General features: G+C 37.0%; 2 protein-coding genes across 3 annotated transcripts; both read left to right on the top strand.

Annotated features, from left to right (window-relative positions):
- The first annotated feature begins 575 nt into the window (after positions 1-575).
- On the top strand, positions 576-6,565 carry LOC137708279 (beta-amyrin synthase-like). 2 transcript variants are annotated; one of them, XM_068447321.1, is made up of 16 exons: positions 576-670; positions 932-1,167; positions 2,022-2,207; positions 2,362-2,451; positions 2,686-2,883; positions 3,431-3,515; positions 3,639-3,805; positions 3,893-4,198; positions 4,332-4,451; positions 4,556-4,678; positions 4,745-4,843; positions 5,044-5,100; positions 5,226-5,416; positions 5,512-5,689; positions 5,794-5,958; positions 6,164-6,565. In XM_068447321.1, exons 2-16 carry the CDS (start codon positions 967-969, stop codon positions 6,278-6,280), a joined length of 2,283 nt encoding a protein of 760 aa, XP_068303422.1. In that variant the 5' UTR covers positions 576-670; positions 932-966; the 3' UTR covers positions 6,281-6,565. The 2 variants fall into 2 exon arrangements, with proteins under 2 accessions (XP_068303422.1, XP_068303423.1); XM_068447322.1 differs by lacking the exon at positions 5,044-5,100.
- Positions 6,566-13,101: 6,536 nt separating this feature from the next.
- On the top strand, positions 13,102-16,637 carry LOC137709056 (uncharacterized). Its single transcript, XM_068448198.1, has 4 exons — positions 13,102-15,296; positions 15,391-15,688; positions 15,773-15,904; positions 15,999-16,637. The coding sequence occupies exons 1-4, from the start codon at positions 13,102-13,104 to the stop codon at positions 16,635-16,637; spliced, it is 3,264 nt and encodes a 1,087-aa protein (XP_068304299.1).
- Positions 16,638-16,719: the final 82 nt, after the last annotated feature.

Raw genomic sequence — 16,719 nt, 5'->3', positions numbered from 1 at the left:
GTGATAAAGTACTTTTGAAAACTTGGACCACACACTGTTCACCTATAACATGATTAAATACCCACTAAGTCATTAGTTAAAGTTTAGTGGGTTGGGCCTAGAACGTGCCTAACAAATGTTTTTAGTCCAAACAACTTGGCTTTAAAGGTGCATGACAGTTCATCCATTCCCTCAAGTCTTCTGATTTATTCACATCTGTCACATCTGGGTATTGAATTTGTTTGATTTTTTCCAGTAAATTAAAATCAATATTTGATACTCTTCTTTTGTTATCTTTTTAATCTCTTTCCTTGATAAAATTTTGGTTATACTTGTATTAAAAAAAATAATTATACTTAGCATTAGTATACTATCATATGATTTTGGAATGATAACCGAATTTGGTCGTAAATGTCAAAATCATAATATTCGTAAAAATTATTATTATGGATGCGTAAAATTTAAGAAAACAAACTCAATTAATTAATTTATTTTATTGCAATCAAAGTAAACTTACTTTCCACACAATAACTTCTTAATAACGAAACATTTAAGGAAACAGTTAACTTTCTGTCTATATATACCCAAAGGAAGGTGATCACATTAAGAAAACAGTTAAGTTTCTATCTACACATATGGAAAGGAAATTAACTTGTACATTCGCCCATTGAAAGCATAGTTGCGTTTCTATGTACAGCTCTCTCTCTCTCTCTCTCTCTCTCTCTCTCTCTCTCTCTCTCTCTCTCTCTCTCAAAGTGATGATATAAATAGGATAGTGCTATCCACACACCCATTTTTACTTATCATGCACCATTCTTAATTTTCGACCATCAAATCAAATAAATTGAAGAAGATCATCGACTAAAAATTAACAAGGTATGTCGAAGGTAAAAATGAGTGTATAAGTGACACTTCGATACATTGTGACTTATAAATTGCATGCATGCAACAGGTGCTTGATAAGAAAGAAATAAAGAATATTGAAAAATGTGGAAGCTTAAGGTCGCAGATGGTGGCAATGATCCATGCATCTACAGCACAAACAACTTCGTGGGTAGGCAGATATTTGAGTTTGACCCTGAAGCAGGAACTACCGAAGAGCGAGCTGAGGTGGAAGAAGCTCGTCTTCATTTCTACAATAATCGCTATCAGGTTAAGCCCAATAGTGACCTCCTTTGGCGAATGCAGGTATACTTTAGTTAGTTCGTCCAAAATTTTATTGTTGTCAATTAGTTTACTGCAAATATAAGCCGCAATTTGACAAGAATAACATTTCCCACCAATATGAACCTATGATACTTATTTGATCATGTTTCTACTAAATGTGAGTTCTAGTTGTCTTGGTTCCACCCATGTAGTTTTCAATTAGAAACAATACATGTGTCCACTCTATAGGTGCACCTACTTATCCACCACTTATTATTAACGTACCGTATAAATTGTATAATCAGAGACGTTATTTTACTTTTTCATGTCATCAAAGATTATGTTTGCAAAAAAAATAATCAATTTAAATTTAGAGATCGTTTAGTCAACCATATGTAGGAGAGCATAGTATGATAAAAGTTGTAAGCTAAGTTCGTCGAACATGATCAACGGTTTTGGTAACAAGTATCATTCTCAGGATGAATATACCCGTTCTTGGTAGTGGAGTTTAATGATATTCCTTTTCACATAATTAAGTTCGATTCTTGTAATGTAGAGTTTAATACCAATTTACTCCTCACCCCTTAATATAAATATACCCGTTCTTGGTTGGGGGCTTTTGGGCTTCTCTCGAACTTATTCGAAGTTGGGGAAAAGAAAGGAGCCTTCTTCGGCAGGTGCGCAGCAAGTTGTAGAAAGAACAAACCATCAAACAAACAAACGTCTAATTTTTTGTTTGTCTTGTTTCTGGTATTTACAAGTTTTCATTTCCTATCTGATGGGCAACACCATTAAAATTTTAGGGTTTAATAACATTTAATTAGTAATAATATCATCATCATAACTTTAATCCTCTCATTAGTATTGCTCTTAATTTTCTATTCACTAACCCGCAGTTCCTAAGGGAGAAGAACTTCAAACAGACAATTCCCCCAGTGAAAGTTGAGGATGGAGAGGAAATCACATACGAAAAGGCCATCGCTGCATTGAGAAGGTCTGTCCACTTCTTTTCAGCTTTGCAGGCTAGTGATGGCCATTGGCCGGCTGAAAATGCGGGCCCGTTGTTTTTCCTTCCTCCTTTGGTGAGCATTTACTATTTACTATCATGTTATTTGAATCTCATGTTCCCTTTATGGGGCTTAAAAATATATAGTATATATATTCTCGAGTGTTTACCATAGTTCAAATTTTAGGGGGTTACTAATTACTTTCCAATTTCTTATTCAAAATTTGCAGGTCATGTGCACTTACATTACGGGACATCTTAATACTGTATTCCTTGCAGAACACCGCAAAGAAATTTTGCGTTACATATACTATCATCAGGTGTGTGTGTGTGTGTGTGTGTGTGTGTGTATTTTGATCTATGTTCACACAAATTGCAGCAAATTTTAATTTTTCAAAATGTGCTTATTTGTGTTAAACTACTAACAAGGGTTGCAGTTAAGTTGCCCAAGAGTTTTCACTTCTACATCCGAAGTCCCGATCGTATAAAAAAATAAAAAAAAACACTGAATAAATAATGCTAATTATTATACATTACTTTTTGGGGTATTTCAGAACCAAGATGGTGGCTGGGGATTACACATTGAAGGACATAGCACCATGTTCTGCACAGCTCTCAACTACATTTGTATGCGTATTCTTGGAGAAGGCCCTGATGGTGGCCAAGACAATGCTTGTGCAAGAGCTAGAAAGTGGATTCATGATCATGGCAGTGTTACCCACATCCCCTCTTGGGGTAAAACTTGGCTTTCGGTATGCCTATGTGCAACACTAAGACTAATTGCTTTTATTAGGCTTCAGTTGACTGTTCTTAAATAGCACTATCACTATAGAAAATCGTCAACAACATATTGATCTTTATATATGTCATACATAGCTGAATTACATGAGATTATTTGCCATCGATAACCGGGTAATATCGACAACGTATAAAGATGTATCACTTTTAATTCTTAATAATGTTAATTAGACACACAAAACTAACATTATTGTTGACACACTCTATGATAGTGGTGGGCCCCTATTAACAATAGATTAAGTCAAATATGACTTTACATGTAGCACACCAAAATCATATTTAACCCTGGCTATTTCGGTATATTGAAGAATGATGGAGCATATTTGGCATTTTGGGTCTAAATTGCGTTTACTTTGTCAATGTAATGATACTTTCTTTTTATCGAAAATAAAACACAACCAGTTGCTTCAATTTAGTACTAGTGCTGTTAGAGAACACTGCACTGCAACTATGTAAGGGCATTTCCCTTTCTAATTAATCTTGCTTAATTGATTCTTGTAGATACTTGGTGTGTTTGAGTGGTCCGGAAGCAACCCAATGCCCCCAGAGTTTTGGATTCTGCCTTCATTTCTTCCTATGCATCCAGGTGGGCACAATTCCGGATTCCACAAGTACAAATAATTCAATCTTTCACATGTTTATTGATTTAATTAGTCTCTCTCTACCTGTAGTCTTCTTCTTTAATCTCTTCTATATCCTGCAAATGCAGCAAAAATGTTTTGCTACAGTAGGATGGTTTACATGCCTATGTCATATTTATATGGGAAAAGATTTGTTGGTCCAATCACACCTCTCATACTACAATTAAGGGAAGAACTCTATGCTCAACCATATGACGAAATTAATTGGAAGGGAGTGCGTCATCACTGCGCTAAAGTGAGTTTAACTTGATTAAGTTAGCTAATTAGTTCATGTTTTCTTTTTTTGGTAAATAAACTGATTGCAGTAATAATTTGATTACAGGTGGACATCTACTACCCTCATCCTTGGATACAGGACTTTTTATGGGATAGTCTGTACGTATGTACGGAGCCTCTTCTTACTCGCTGGCCATTTAACAAGCTGATCAGGAAAAGGGCTCTTGAAGTAACAATGGAGCATGTTCATTATGAAGATGAAAGCAGCAGATACATTACCATTGGATGTGTGGAAAAGGTGTTATGCATGCTGGCTTGTTGGGTGGAAGATCCAAATGGGGATTATTTTAAAAAGCATCTTGCCAGGATACCGGATTATTTATGGGTTGCTGAGGATGGGATGAAGATGCAAGTTAGTACACATTTTGTTAATACAGTATATGATACGATGAATTGTTCTTGATCCTTTTTTTTTGTTTCAAAAGTTTACTCGTCTAAATCAGTTGAAAACATTATAAATTGATACATTTTATTGATACATGCAGAGTTTTGGCAGTCAACAGTGGGATGCTGGTTTTGCCATTCAAGCTTTGCTTGCTTCCAATCTAACCGATGAAATTGCACCCACGCTCGCTAGAGGACATGACTTCATCAAGAAATCTCAGGTTCGTTTTTATATAGTCAATTCAACTTTAGTATTTGTAAAATGTAAATGTGCATCCATTATTTTGTTCTAACTAGTCACTGTTTTGGGATTGAAATTGTTAAGGTCAAGGACAATCCATCGGGTGACTTCAAAAGCATGTACCGCCACATTTCCAAAGGATCGTGGACTTTCTCTGATCAAGACCATGGATGGCAAGTTTCTGATTGCACTGCAGAGGGTTTAAAGGTAACAAATTCAACTTAGTTGTCTAAAATGTTATCCCAATTTTTCTCACCATAACCCCCTCTACAGTGTTGCCTGCTTTTATCGATGATGCCACCTGAGATAGTTGGTGAAAAAATGGAGCCGGAGCGGTTATACGATGCTGTCAATGTCCTAATTTCCCTACAGGTGACAACTATTATTTCTGACAGTCACAGATATGAGTTTGAGTTGCATTTTGTCGCCGCAATCAAATTTGGATCTAATGCATGGCTGCCTTACTTTCAAAAGTTTTAAAAACTTTTAACATTTCAATACATTTTGTTTTCAGTGCATGGTCTATTAGGTGTCGCTAGTCATTACAAATCTCACTATATGTCTCATTGTAGAGTAAGAATGGTGGCTTACCAGCCTGGGAACCAGCAGGAGCAGCAGAATGGTTAGAAGTAAGAATTTTAAAGAATTGGAGTCATGTTGTCGAACTTTGTCAGATGCGTAACAAACTAAATTTTTTTAAGTCATTATTATTTAGCATATACTTACTAGGATATTGTCCTTTTTTTCCCCTCAGATGTTCAATCCCACAGAATTCTTCGCGGACATTGTGGTTGAGCATGAATACGTTGAGTGCACTTCATCTGCAATCCAGGCTTTAGTTTTGTTTAAGAAGTTATACCCTGGCCACAGGAAGGAAGAGATTGATCAATTTATTACCGCTGCTGCACTGTACCTTGAAAATGTACAAATGGCAGATGGTTCATGGTATATCATATGATTAAATCAAAATTTGATTATATAATTTTCTTTGATTAAAAACTAGAGAAGAACAAGAACTTAGTGAAGAAATGTTTGCACAGGTACGGGAATTGGGGAGTTTGCTTCACAAATGGTACCTGGTTTGCTCTTGGAGGGCTAACTGCTGCTGGTAAGACCTTCAACAATTGTGCAGCCATTCGCAAAGCTATTAGTTTTCTACTCGCAATCCAGAAAGAGAATGGTGGTTGGGGAGAGAGCTACCTTTCATGTCCAAAAAAGGTAAAATATGAGAGGTGGATTTTGATTGAAGCTAGCTGCAAGTATTTCTAAATTAATCTCATCGTCTTGGACTAAAGTATTTCACTCTATGGTGGGTGATACAGGAGTACGTTCCTCTTGAAGGAAACCGATCAAATTTAGTACAGACAGCTTGGGCTATGATGGGTTTGATTCATGCAGGGCAGGCGGAAAGAGACCCCGCACCTCTTCATCATGCGGCAAAGTTGATAATCAATTCTCAGATGGAAAATGGTGATTTTCCTCAGCAGGTATCTTGCTTACCACATTAGTTCCAACTAAAATTAAAAAAAAATTCTCTTAGTATTACTTGCATCGCAAACTTGACGAGTAAAAATATGAACAAAATAACATATCGTGTTGTGTTATGTTGTGTTGTTTTGTGTTGTTTCTGCGTATGCTCAAATTTTTACTTGAAACGTTTTGTAACTTCTAATCACTAATTATATGTGGCAGGAAATCACTGGAGCATTCATGAAGAACTGCATGCTACATTATGCAGCTTATAGAAATATTTATCCCCTGTGGGCTCTTGCAGAATACTGCAGGCGGGTTCCATTTGTTGATGTCTAAGCTTTGCAGCCATGTTTATGAAGAAAATAATGTTTTGATTCATTTGAAAAGCTTTGCATTTGAGTTTAAGTGTTTGTAATGGATGGTCCGGATTATAACAAGCTCATCAGCTTAATGGGTGCCATCTGTTATATTGGATGAGTTACTCCAGTGATCCATGTGCATTACGCATGCTCAGTTCTGTTTGTTTGGTAGTGGAGGTCCAACGGCTATACGCCTATAGCCTCTCACACCTTACATGCTTGTAATGCTTCATCGAGAAGTAAGGAATTTGTGTTAACAGCACCATCATCTTCTACCTCTCCCCTTCTCCATTGTTCTCTGCAACTTTCTTCATTTCAATTTCTTGTTGAATGTTATTGCGATAAAACCATCATAAACCACCTAAATTACATAATCTAACATGGCCTTAGAGCCTAGGTTCGATTAAATTCTCATCTGGGAGAGAATTTGTGCTCGCAGAATCAAGCTCACAACGAGCTTCATCTCTGCAATACTGAGCTTTGTAAACACTGAAATCTGTCAGATCCGAGTCTAATATGGCTGGATCAACTAGTTCTAAACCTAGTACATTAGTTTTTGTTGCAAAAATAGGTCTAATTGCTATATTAAATCACATGAAAAATCAAGAAATAATTCATGCAATTATATATCAAAATAACGCATGCACATGAGTAACCAATGTTAAACGAACATGACATAATGGATTAGAAAAACTTGGAAATACGGTCAAGGCAAGTGTTAGATACTTTGTCCTTAAGACAAGTTTACGCCCCACTACGGTACTCATAGTTGATCGGTGCATGTCTCCCAAGATACAACGACCATGTCTTTGTAATAGTAGCACTACAAAACACAAGGCTCCATGAACCATGATTGTATTGAAAAGTCTCTCATATGGACTCAATGAGACTCTCTAATATTTAGTACACTCTATGAATCATTATGTAAAACAATGAAAAGTTATTTTGTGATTATAGGAGGCTTCCCTATTTATTGAATGTGAGATACTTCTCTAGAAAGTATTTGACTATTCATGAAGAGTCAAAGTTGCAACTCTTCATTTGAGTAGACATATCTTTCTACCAAAAGGCTCCCCTCCTAATTTCCATTCAATTAATAAATTTAATATAACAATAATATTATTAAATTTTCCAACAATTCCCCACATGAATGGAAATTGACTCAATACCATGCAAATGACAATGCAGACACTAGAGAGAGAATTCAATAGGAAAAGTACTGCATCGGGATAGGTGACTTTTAACTTTGAACCTTTCATAGTGAATTACTATCGGATTTACTTGGCTAATCAATGAACGCGATGTCTTGAACTGCGCAGTCGTTTGTGTAAGCCAAGACAATAGTAATCACATAGTACCATTCCAGACATCCCGTGGTTGCTCGGTTGTGTTCACTTTTGGCCTTGAACAATTCTTGGTTGCTCATGAGTGTTTTTAGAGAACTAAGCCCTTCAAAAAATTCTCACAGGAATGGCCCCATTCCTTACTCAAGATAGGTGACCTCCCATTAAGAATGTCCTGCAATACCCCACTTGTTATTCCAAGTATAGGAATCATTAAAAGCAACTTCTCCTATATACGTTGCAGATAGCACTATTTCATCATAGGACATGGGTAGGAGATTATCTCTGCAGTGCTCCCATTGAATCTTCCACAATTTGGTTGTCCATTTGAACCCAGATCTTGGGATTTCCAGTCAGCTAGGTTGGGTTGCCATTATGACAATTTTTAAGACGTAGGCTTTTAACCCATTCCACCCGATTATACAATTTACTCTGTAGTCAAACCTTTAAAAATTGGTACCACTAGGTTGACTACCCATTATACACAAACTTTATATCCATGCATGAAAATTATTTCCTTTGAGAGTCCAATGTTAAGTCTTTCAAAACATATGTTAGGACTTACAAAGTAATTTGCTAATACTCGGGTACATTCCCCCACATTCAAGGTATTTGCTAGAAGATCTCCAACATTTCAATACCTTAAAATAACCATTATAAGAAATGACATTTTGATTGTCTCATTCAATTAGCAAATTATACTTCCTTTCTTCTTTAAGTAAATCTCATACCTCAAAAATAGATAAGCTACCCCCACAATTCTTCAATAATTGTGGTTACTTTTAACATTATCATCAAATTGATCACGTTTCTACTTTAAGAAGTGAGGAGCAACTAAGATAGACTTTATCTATATTTTCTTTTAGGCTTTCAAGCCTCACAAGTCCTTTCTATGAGAAGCACTTCTCTTGAACATTCAACTAGGTATCTAGACCTTTTGTTTCTTGAAATTATAATAATGGTTAAGACTACAATTAAAGATGCGTCCACTACAGAAGCTAATTCCAAAAGGCACTAGTCTGAAACTGTACCCCATTTCAGAAAGAAATGTCTTTTATCTGAAGATTTCGTTAGTATATACACACACATATTTTCACGAACAGTTATGAGTCTGATGCACCACTGTCTACATCTTTAGCATAAAGATGATATTGAAAACCTTTTACAATTTGAACAGTAACTTCCATATAGTGGCTTTTCACACATGCAACAAAACAAACAAATACCCCTCATACGACACCATTGATATCTTTGGTTAGTCTGCAAAAGATCAAATTCATAACCACACCATTCAGTAACCAATCTGGGCAAACATTCTGATTATGTTTAGATAAACAATATGCCTGATGAGATAACAGTTTGAATGGTCAAACCGTTCCACCACTTTTGTTGTATTCCAGAAACCAAATTGTATTCAAAAGGTTTAACATGAAAATTACAATCACCTATTACAGGTACATTCCTTTAAGCCTGAATTATACCGAGAGTGAATTGTACCGAGAATATAAAGATAGCCAAATTAATCCAGAAAGAGGACAAGCATATATAAGAAACTATGTGCACATTCTGTGATAATTTAAAATTGACAGATGATATAATATTTGAAATTGGCTTGTCAAACAAAGAGAACTAAATAATTAATTTGTCAGAATGCACCGAGATTAATATCATAATTATGAATAATGATTCATATATAAAATGCAAATACCAATCAGTACTATGATAAGAATATGATTCATTAGACAAGCAAATGCACCGCTTCACAATATATATGTCTTCGAATAGTCAATTAATATATGATACATAGGCAGCACTATTGTAATCAATATGCATAACAATATTGGACGCAAGGAAGAACATACAAAATTCTATCTCGCCAACATATAGCAAATAAACCAATAAACTTGTCTTAAGATTGTTGGAAAAATAGGTCTAATTGCTATATTAAATCACATGAAAAATCAAGAAATAATTCATGCAATTATATATCAAAGTAATGCATGCACATGAGTAACCAATGTTAAACAAACATGACATAATGGATTTTAAAAACCTGGAAATACAATTGAGGCAAGTGTTAGATACTCTATCCTTAAGACAAGTTTATGCCCCACTACGGTGCTCATGGTTGATCGGCGCACGTCTCCCAAGATGCAACGTCCACTTCATGTCTCCCAACATACAACGACCACGTCCTTGTAATAGTAGCACCCCAAAACACAAGGCTCCATGAATTCTGGAGAATCAAAATGAAAACCATTCTCAAGTCTCGTGGACTTTGGGATCTCATTGAGAAAAGGTTTGAAGTCCCTGAATTAAAGAAGAAGTTGGCCGAAAGAGCCACTGATGCAAAGAAGGAGAAAAAGGAATCAAGCACTCTTGCTAAGGTGCAGATGAAGGATGCCATGGCCCTTGGACTGATTCAATGACACTACTAGAAATATGCTCATTACACACCATTTTTTGCCCACCCTTTGCAATTGGTGGCCATGGATATAAAGTTGCTACTCTTACTATTTTTTGGTGGCTTAACAGTGGGATTCCACTGATATCAGTGGCCTTAAAAAATCAGCCACCAATATTGGTGTCAGTTAGCTAACTTTATTTCTTAAATTTACTTTTCTTCTACTTTTTTATTTCATTATTATTTTGTTCGGACCTGGTGCTGGTTAATTTTTTGGTTTTCAAAGCATGGATATATATTGATTGGTTCTCAAAACCTATGATGACTTACTAAAGGGAGATAGAGAGGCCAAAACCCATAGAAGGACAGAGCGTTGGACCCTAATCGCATCTCTCGGCCATTATTGCATCGATGATGAAGTCGGGTAGTTCCGTGGACCAGTTGCACTCCCACGATGCGGACAGGGCGTAGCTGTCAAGACTGTGAGCAGCCTCGTTTAGTTGGCGACGGGCGTGGGCAGCGGAAGCTCCACTCCCGCGATGCTGGTTATCTGCTTCTCATACATCGCCCTTTCAATTTCTCATCAGATTAAGCTGCTCGGTTCATTATTTATGTTCGCTTGGGTTTCTTACAATTAATTTGGGGCTGCATCACCTTGAATTGCTTTTAGGGAGTAAAAACAGGTAATTTTGTGTTTCTTATATTTAATTTCAGCATTTTTAAGATCTAACTTTTCAATTTGTTTATTAAGTCTTCGAATCTTTGGAGTTTTTAAAGGTTGGGTTCGAAGTGCTTCTTCTATCTGTTCAAGTTGGATCAAACTGCAAACCATATAGGGTTTAAGCTTATTATTGTTCTTGGAGATATAAGCTAGGTGTTCATTTCTTGTTATATAAATATATGAATTCGTTTACTGTTTCAACGAAAGGACGAGTTAGGCAATCGCAACTACGTTTTTTTCACAAACTACTATCCTTACAGCTTTTACAAACTAAAAGAAAAGGGATATAAGTAGAAATGTCAATGTAAAGTTCCACTGTTGGTTAAGCTTATGCTATACGGATATTGCATTTTCTGTGTATGTTCTGTAAACATCATAAACACAAAAAAAGACTTTGGTAGAGAAAGTGGCTTATTGAAACATGGCTATGAACGAACTTGCATATGATAATTTGTCTGTTTTTAAGTTTTGGTATGCTTTTTAGCTGATACCTACTACCACTGCATGAGAACTAATAGTTAAGCTACATTCCATGCTTCGTTATGTGGTCTACACCTTCAAAACGATGTTATTATTAGTGGACGAGGAAGCGACATTACCTCTGTTGGACAACTCCCTGCTGTTTACCTACGTGCATTCATTTTGTCTCGTCAATAGATATAACTATGCGATTTTCCCTTATTAGAGCTTTTCCACCGCTCTCCAAGAGTGACGGATTAATATTCCATAATCCCATGGGTTGCTGGACACATCTTTACTAAAGAGTTGTGTCTTTCTTCAGTCACATAGTTACGCATATTCATTAGCTAAATTATGAGTGAATAACAGTTGATATACATTAATTAGATATGTATTATTTATATGAAATATAAACATAATATCACATGGCCGTCCGACAATCATACTGTAAAATTTTAGAAGCACCTGCTAAAAACAACACACTCTAATTTTGGATATATTTTTTTCAGTGTGTTCGTGTTCCATGAAAAGGTATTACTACCATCTTATATGTAAAGAACCAGCTTAAGGTCAAAGTAAGCATCTGTAATGGTTCTGTTTGACAGTCTGAGTCTTCATATTCCAGGTTTGCCTACTAACTGCTTGTAGGCATTGACTTCTTTGTTTAGCAGATGTAGACATCTTTAGCTTGAGCCTGCATTGTTTTTTTTAACCACTTGCGGGGGGTGAGCAAACCCATATGGTCTATTCCTCCATAGATGACATAGATGATCTAATAAAATCTAGAAGTTATAATCAAAGAGCGGTAGAGTAGTACTTCATATCTCTCTCTAACTTCAAGGAGGCTTTTATTGGCACAAACACATTCTCTTTATCAATGACTGTTGGGGTCTCCCTTTTGGTGCTCTCACCTGAGCCAGTTGTCTAAGCACTACAATTTTTTGTCGTACATTGGAACCCAGTTTTTATCATGAAGTATTTGCTTCTATTTATTGCTTGGTTTTCTTCTCATTGCCACTTATCAGTCCATTTTGAGGTACATTATCTGATGTCCTGATAGGGGCATCACCTGAAAAGGTATGACATGATTTGATTTCAGTTTAATGTTTCGTTCATTGGTCAGGGTTGTTACTGTGAATGTTGAAGTTTTGTTTTCTGTTTGAGGTTCTGAATTAGTTTGATAGAAAATTTCGAGCCTTATGACTTACGATGAAAGAATAATTTTTTACTATTTTCATATGATTTAATTTCTGTTCTTGCAGTTTGTTAGGAGCAAGGTCAGTTGTCGAACCACCATTTGTGAGATTTTGTGCGTCACCTAACATGAAACAAAGAAAGTCTTCACACCAAATGGATGCGAATTAGTAAACCATTCAGAACCTAAAACTCATTTCCTTGGTAATCTCCATTACTGTTTGAATTAGTATTGTTATTATTATTATAATTTTGGCCGACAAAGAGAGCTTCATACTAAGAAAATGAGAAGCTTATGAAACCACAACAGGGTGTAAAAGTGATAATGGTGGTTGGGGTGTTAAAAATTGCATATTCCTTTCTGTTTTCATTAAAATGGTTCTTCAACCATTTTGATAAAATGTGCTATACATGCATAGGTACTCATTTCTCTACACTTTTCGAATATGTTATAAATCTTTTCCTACATTTATGCTTATCTCTAATATGAATATAGGTTAGAATTCCTTATCTCACTGTTGGATTTCCCATTCAATTCCTTTTCTGACTGTTGGATTTTCCATAGGGTTTGGGTGCGCAATTACAAGGAAAGAGACACAGAGAGAGAGGGTGGGTGCATTCATTTTTAGGCACCTTATTGTTCCAATTCTGCAAACTATTGATTATATTCAGTAATGATGGACAAAAGTTGGGCCAGTTTGAATCCGTTTACAGAGGATTACAGAACAGGGCTAGCAAAATTTATCTCAAACTCATTGCAAGTTTCTTCTCTTGATGGCAACATCAAATGTCCATGTGCTAAATGCTTGAATAGGTTCTGGTTGAGTAAGAATGAAGTTGAAGCACATCTACTTGTTGAAGGTATGGACCGTTCATACTTGGAAGGCTCGTGGGTATGGCATGGAGAGACATTTGGTGACCCTATTCCAAGTAGCCAAGTTGCACAACAAAGTGTTACTGTTACTAATCCTTATTGTGAACTAGGCCCCTTGCTTGAAGATATTTTCTCTGGTCCCAGTGTAATGGGTGGCATGCCTATTAATAATCACAGCGGGCAGGAAACTGTGATACCTGCATATGCACGTAAGTTTGAAGCCATGGTGCAAGACGGCAACGCAGAATTATATCCGGGTTGTGGTATGAAGAAAATGGACTTCCTAATACGAGTATTTCAAAACAAGTGCTTATATGGGTGCAGCGAAAGTGCAGTGCAAGCTAATCTTCAGCTTTTGAAACATATACTCCCAAATGGTCATTCTTTACCAAATAACGTGATGAGTACAAAGGGATTGCTGAAAAATTTCATGTTGCCTCACCAAAAGATCCATGCATGTGAAAATGACTGCATGTTGTATTGGAAACATAACAGTGGTTTAGATGCTTGTCAAACATGTGGTGTGTCCAGATATACAACCGAGGTTGATGAGACAACACGAAGCAGTAAAAAGAGAATACCTCGGAAGGTGCTAAGATATTTTCCTATTACACCTCGCTTACAAAGGCTTTACATGTCTCGACACACCAGTGAAGATATGTGTTGGCATGGGCTTTCTCGCCCCGAGGATGGCTTCTTAAGACATCCAGCTGATTCCTTTGCATGGAAGCAATTAGATTTGAAATTTTCAACATTTGGTGATGAAATGCGCAATGTACGTCTTGGGTTGGCAAGTGACGGATTCAACCCCTTCGGAAAATGCAGCTCCGACTATAGCATCTGGCCAGTATTGTTGATTGTCTACAATTTACCACCTTGGTTGTGTATGAAAGCACTGTTCATATTGATGGCTTTGTTAATACCAGGAAAAGAATCTCCGGGAAATGATATTGATATATACCTTGAACCATTAATAGACGAGCTGAAAGTATTGTGGACCTCAGGGGTTCCCACTTATGATACATTTAGGCAAGAGACCTTCACCTTACGAGCAGCTGTTTTATGGACTATTAGCGACTTCCCCGCCTATGGGAACTTGTCCGGTTGGAGCACACATGGGAAATTAGCATGTCCTTGTTGCAACTACAAGACTGAGTCGACATATCTAAAAAAGGGTAGGAAATATTGTTATATGGGTCACCGTCGTTTCTTGCCCATGTCACATGTTTTTCGTCGACAGTTGTCCATTTTACGGTTCAAATATGGTAAGACCCCACGGAAAGTGGTTGGAGAAAAAAGACCACTAGCTAGAGCAACAGTTGGGCCATGGAAGAAACATAGTATTTTCTTCAAGTTGCCGTATTGGGAACATCTTGTGCTTCGACATTGCCTTGATGTCATGCACATTGAAAAAAATGTCACTGAAAGTTTGGTTGCAACTCTGCTGGGTATTGTTGGGAAAAGCAAGGATAACTTGAATGCAAGGTTGGATCTGGAATTGATGGGCATGAAACCGGAGTTGCACAGAAAATTTGTCAATGGAAAGCCAAAGATGCCTCCCGGTGTATATACTATGAAACCATTAGAGAAGGAATTGTTTTGCAAGGTTTTAGCCTCAATACAAGTGCCTGACAATTACTCGTCCAATATTTCACGACTTGTGCATACAAAGGAAAAGATCGTAAGGGGACTTAAAAGTCATGATTGGCATGTTTTAATGCAGCAATTCCTTCCAATTGCCATACGTAAATGCCTCCCAACTGCGACTGCACAGATATTATTAGAACTAAGTGCATTCTTTAGACATTTGTGTACTAAAAAAGGGTCAGTGGAATGCTTTTGCAAACTCACACCCAAAATAGTTATGATCATATGCCAATTGGAAAGGATATTACCGCCTGCATTCTTTGTCGTCAGTCTTCACCTCACAATACATCTTGCCGAGGAAGCTGCACTTGCAGGTCCGGTGCACTACAGATGGATGTACCCAATTGAGAGGTATTCCTTAACTTTTAATATATTCGTATGGTTATTACATATGTGCATCATACAATTTAGAACAACAAATTTGATGTTGTCCTATTTAAATTAGGTTCCTGCTGACGTTGAAGAAGTATGTTCGAAATAAAAATCGACCAGAGGGAAGCATGACCCAAGGATATCTGGCTGAGGAGTGCTTGTCTTTTTGTGCGATGTATTTGGAAGGCGTGGAGACACGTTTAAACCGTCCAAGCCGAAATGCAGATAGAATACGTCCTGACTATGAGGGTGACTTTGACATATTTTGTGCCACCGGCCATTCACTTGGTATGCGGGAAGATTATCATCTTGACAACCACGATTGGGAGATTGCACGATCGTATGTTTTAGCCAATTGTGATAAGTCAATGGCATATAGGAGGTGATTACACTTAAATCTTATATATTGCAGTTAAATGGCACCAACTTCTGAATCTCTCCTTTTGGTTATACAGAGTGAGAATGACTTTATTTTCACATACAGAAGTTACGTGGAGAATGCTCAAAAAACTCGAGGGAGGCGTGTAACCATGCTACAAGCAGAGAAAGAAGCTATTAAATCCTTCCCATATTGGTTTGAAAAACATGTTAGTACGGAATAAGTTGATTCTGCGTATACTGGTTTCCTATTTAGCTTCCTATTCTTAACTATGCATATGAATGTGGGTGTAAATTGTGCAGGTTAATCAATTGCAACAATCAAGTGACCCAAGGGCAACTGACGACTTAGTAGCGCTTGCTAATGGACCTAGTAAATGGTGTCGGAGATATAAGATTTTTGTATGTAATGGGTTCAGGTTCAAAGTAATAGGCACACAATCCAATGGGAATTACCAAAACTATGGTGTTTTCCTACAGTCTAATGTTCCAAGTTATGCTGGCCCACGTGACCGGAACCCTGTTACCGGTTTGGTAGACTACTATGGGGTTCTAACAGATGTATTTGAAATCAAGTACCATATGGAACGGACAGTGGTATTATTCAAGTGCAACTGGTTTGATGGCACTTCCAGAAATACAGGTGAGGGAGTAAAATCAGACAGATATGGCTTTAGATTGGTTAACTTCAATAAGATTTCGTCTACAAGTGACCCATTCATTCTCGCATCACAAGCACTACAAGTGTTCTATGTACAAGACCCAACAGATATAGAATGGCATGTTGCAATCAAAACAAGACCACGTGATTTCTTTGATATGTCCTCAACACATGATGATGATCCGTGCGATGGACAAGATGTCGAACATGCAACTGGTGATAATGATGAGGTTCGAGTTAGAATCGATGTAGACGCCCAAGACTTTGAAGATTGCTTGTAAAAGCATCTCACTTTTGATGAACGTACTAGTTATACGAAGTATTGATTCGCTGACAGTGTTGTAGGATATGGAAATATTTGTA

The sequence above is a fragment of the Pyrus communis genome, chromosome 11 (assembly GCF_963583255.1).
Source record: "Pyrus communis chromosome 11, drPyrComm1.1, whole genome shotgun sequence".
Taxonomy (NCBI): Eukaryota; Viridiplantae; Streptophyta; class Magnoliopsida; order Rosales; family Rosaceae; genus Pyrus; species Pyrus communis.
Note: the sequence above shows the minus strand (reverse complement) of the source record. Positions and strands in the feature narration are given on the sequence as shown.

Bases quoted from the DNA above. Each gene is read 5' to 3' on its own strand.
- LOC137708279 (XM_068447321.1), top strand. From the start codon at position 967: ATGTGGAAGCTTAAGGTCGCAGATGGTGGCAATGATCCATGCATCTAC. The intron at 5,101-5,225 runs GTAAGAATTTTA...TTTTCCCCTCAG, and splicing joins GAGCAGCAGAATGGTTAGAA to ATGTTCAATCCCACAGAATT. The intron at 5,959-6,163 runs GTATCTTGCTTA...TATATGTGGCAG, and splicing joins ATGGTGATTTTCCTCAGCAG to GAAATCACTGGAGCATTCAT.
- LOC137709056 (XM_068448198.1), top strand. From the start codon at position 13,102: ATGGACAAAAGTTGGGCCAGTTTGAATCCGTTTACAGAGGATTACAGA. The intron at 15,689-15,772 runs GCATATAGGAGG...TTGGTTATACAG, and splicing joins CCAATTGTGATAAGTCAATG to AGTGAGAATGACTTTATTTT. The intron at 15,905-15,998 runs GTTAGTACGGAA...TAAATTGTGCAG, and splicing joins CATATTGGTTTGAAAAACAT to GTTAATCAATTGCAACAATC.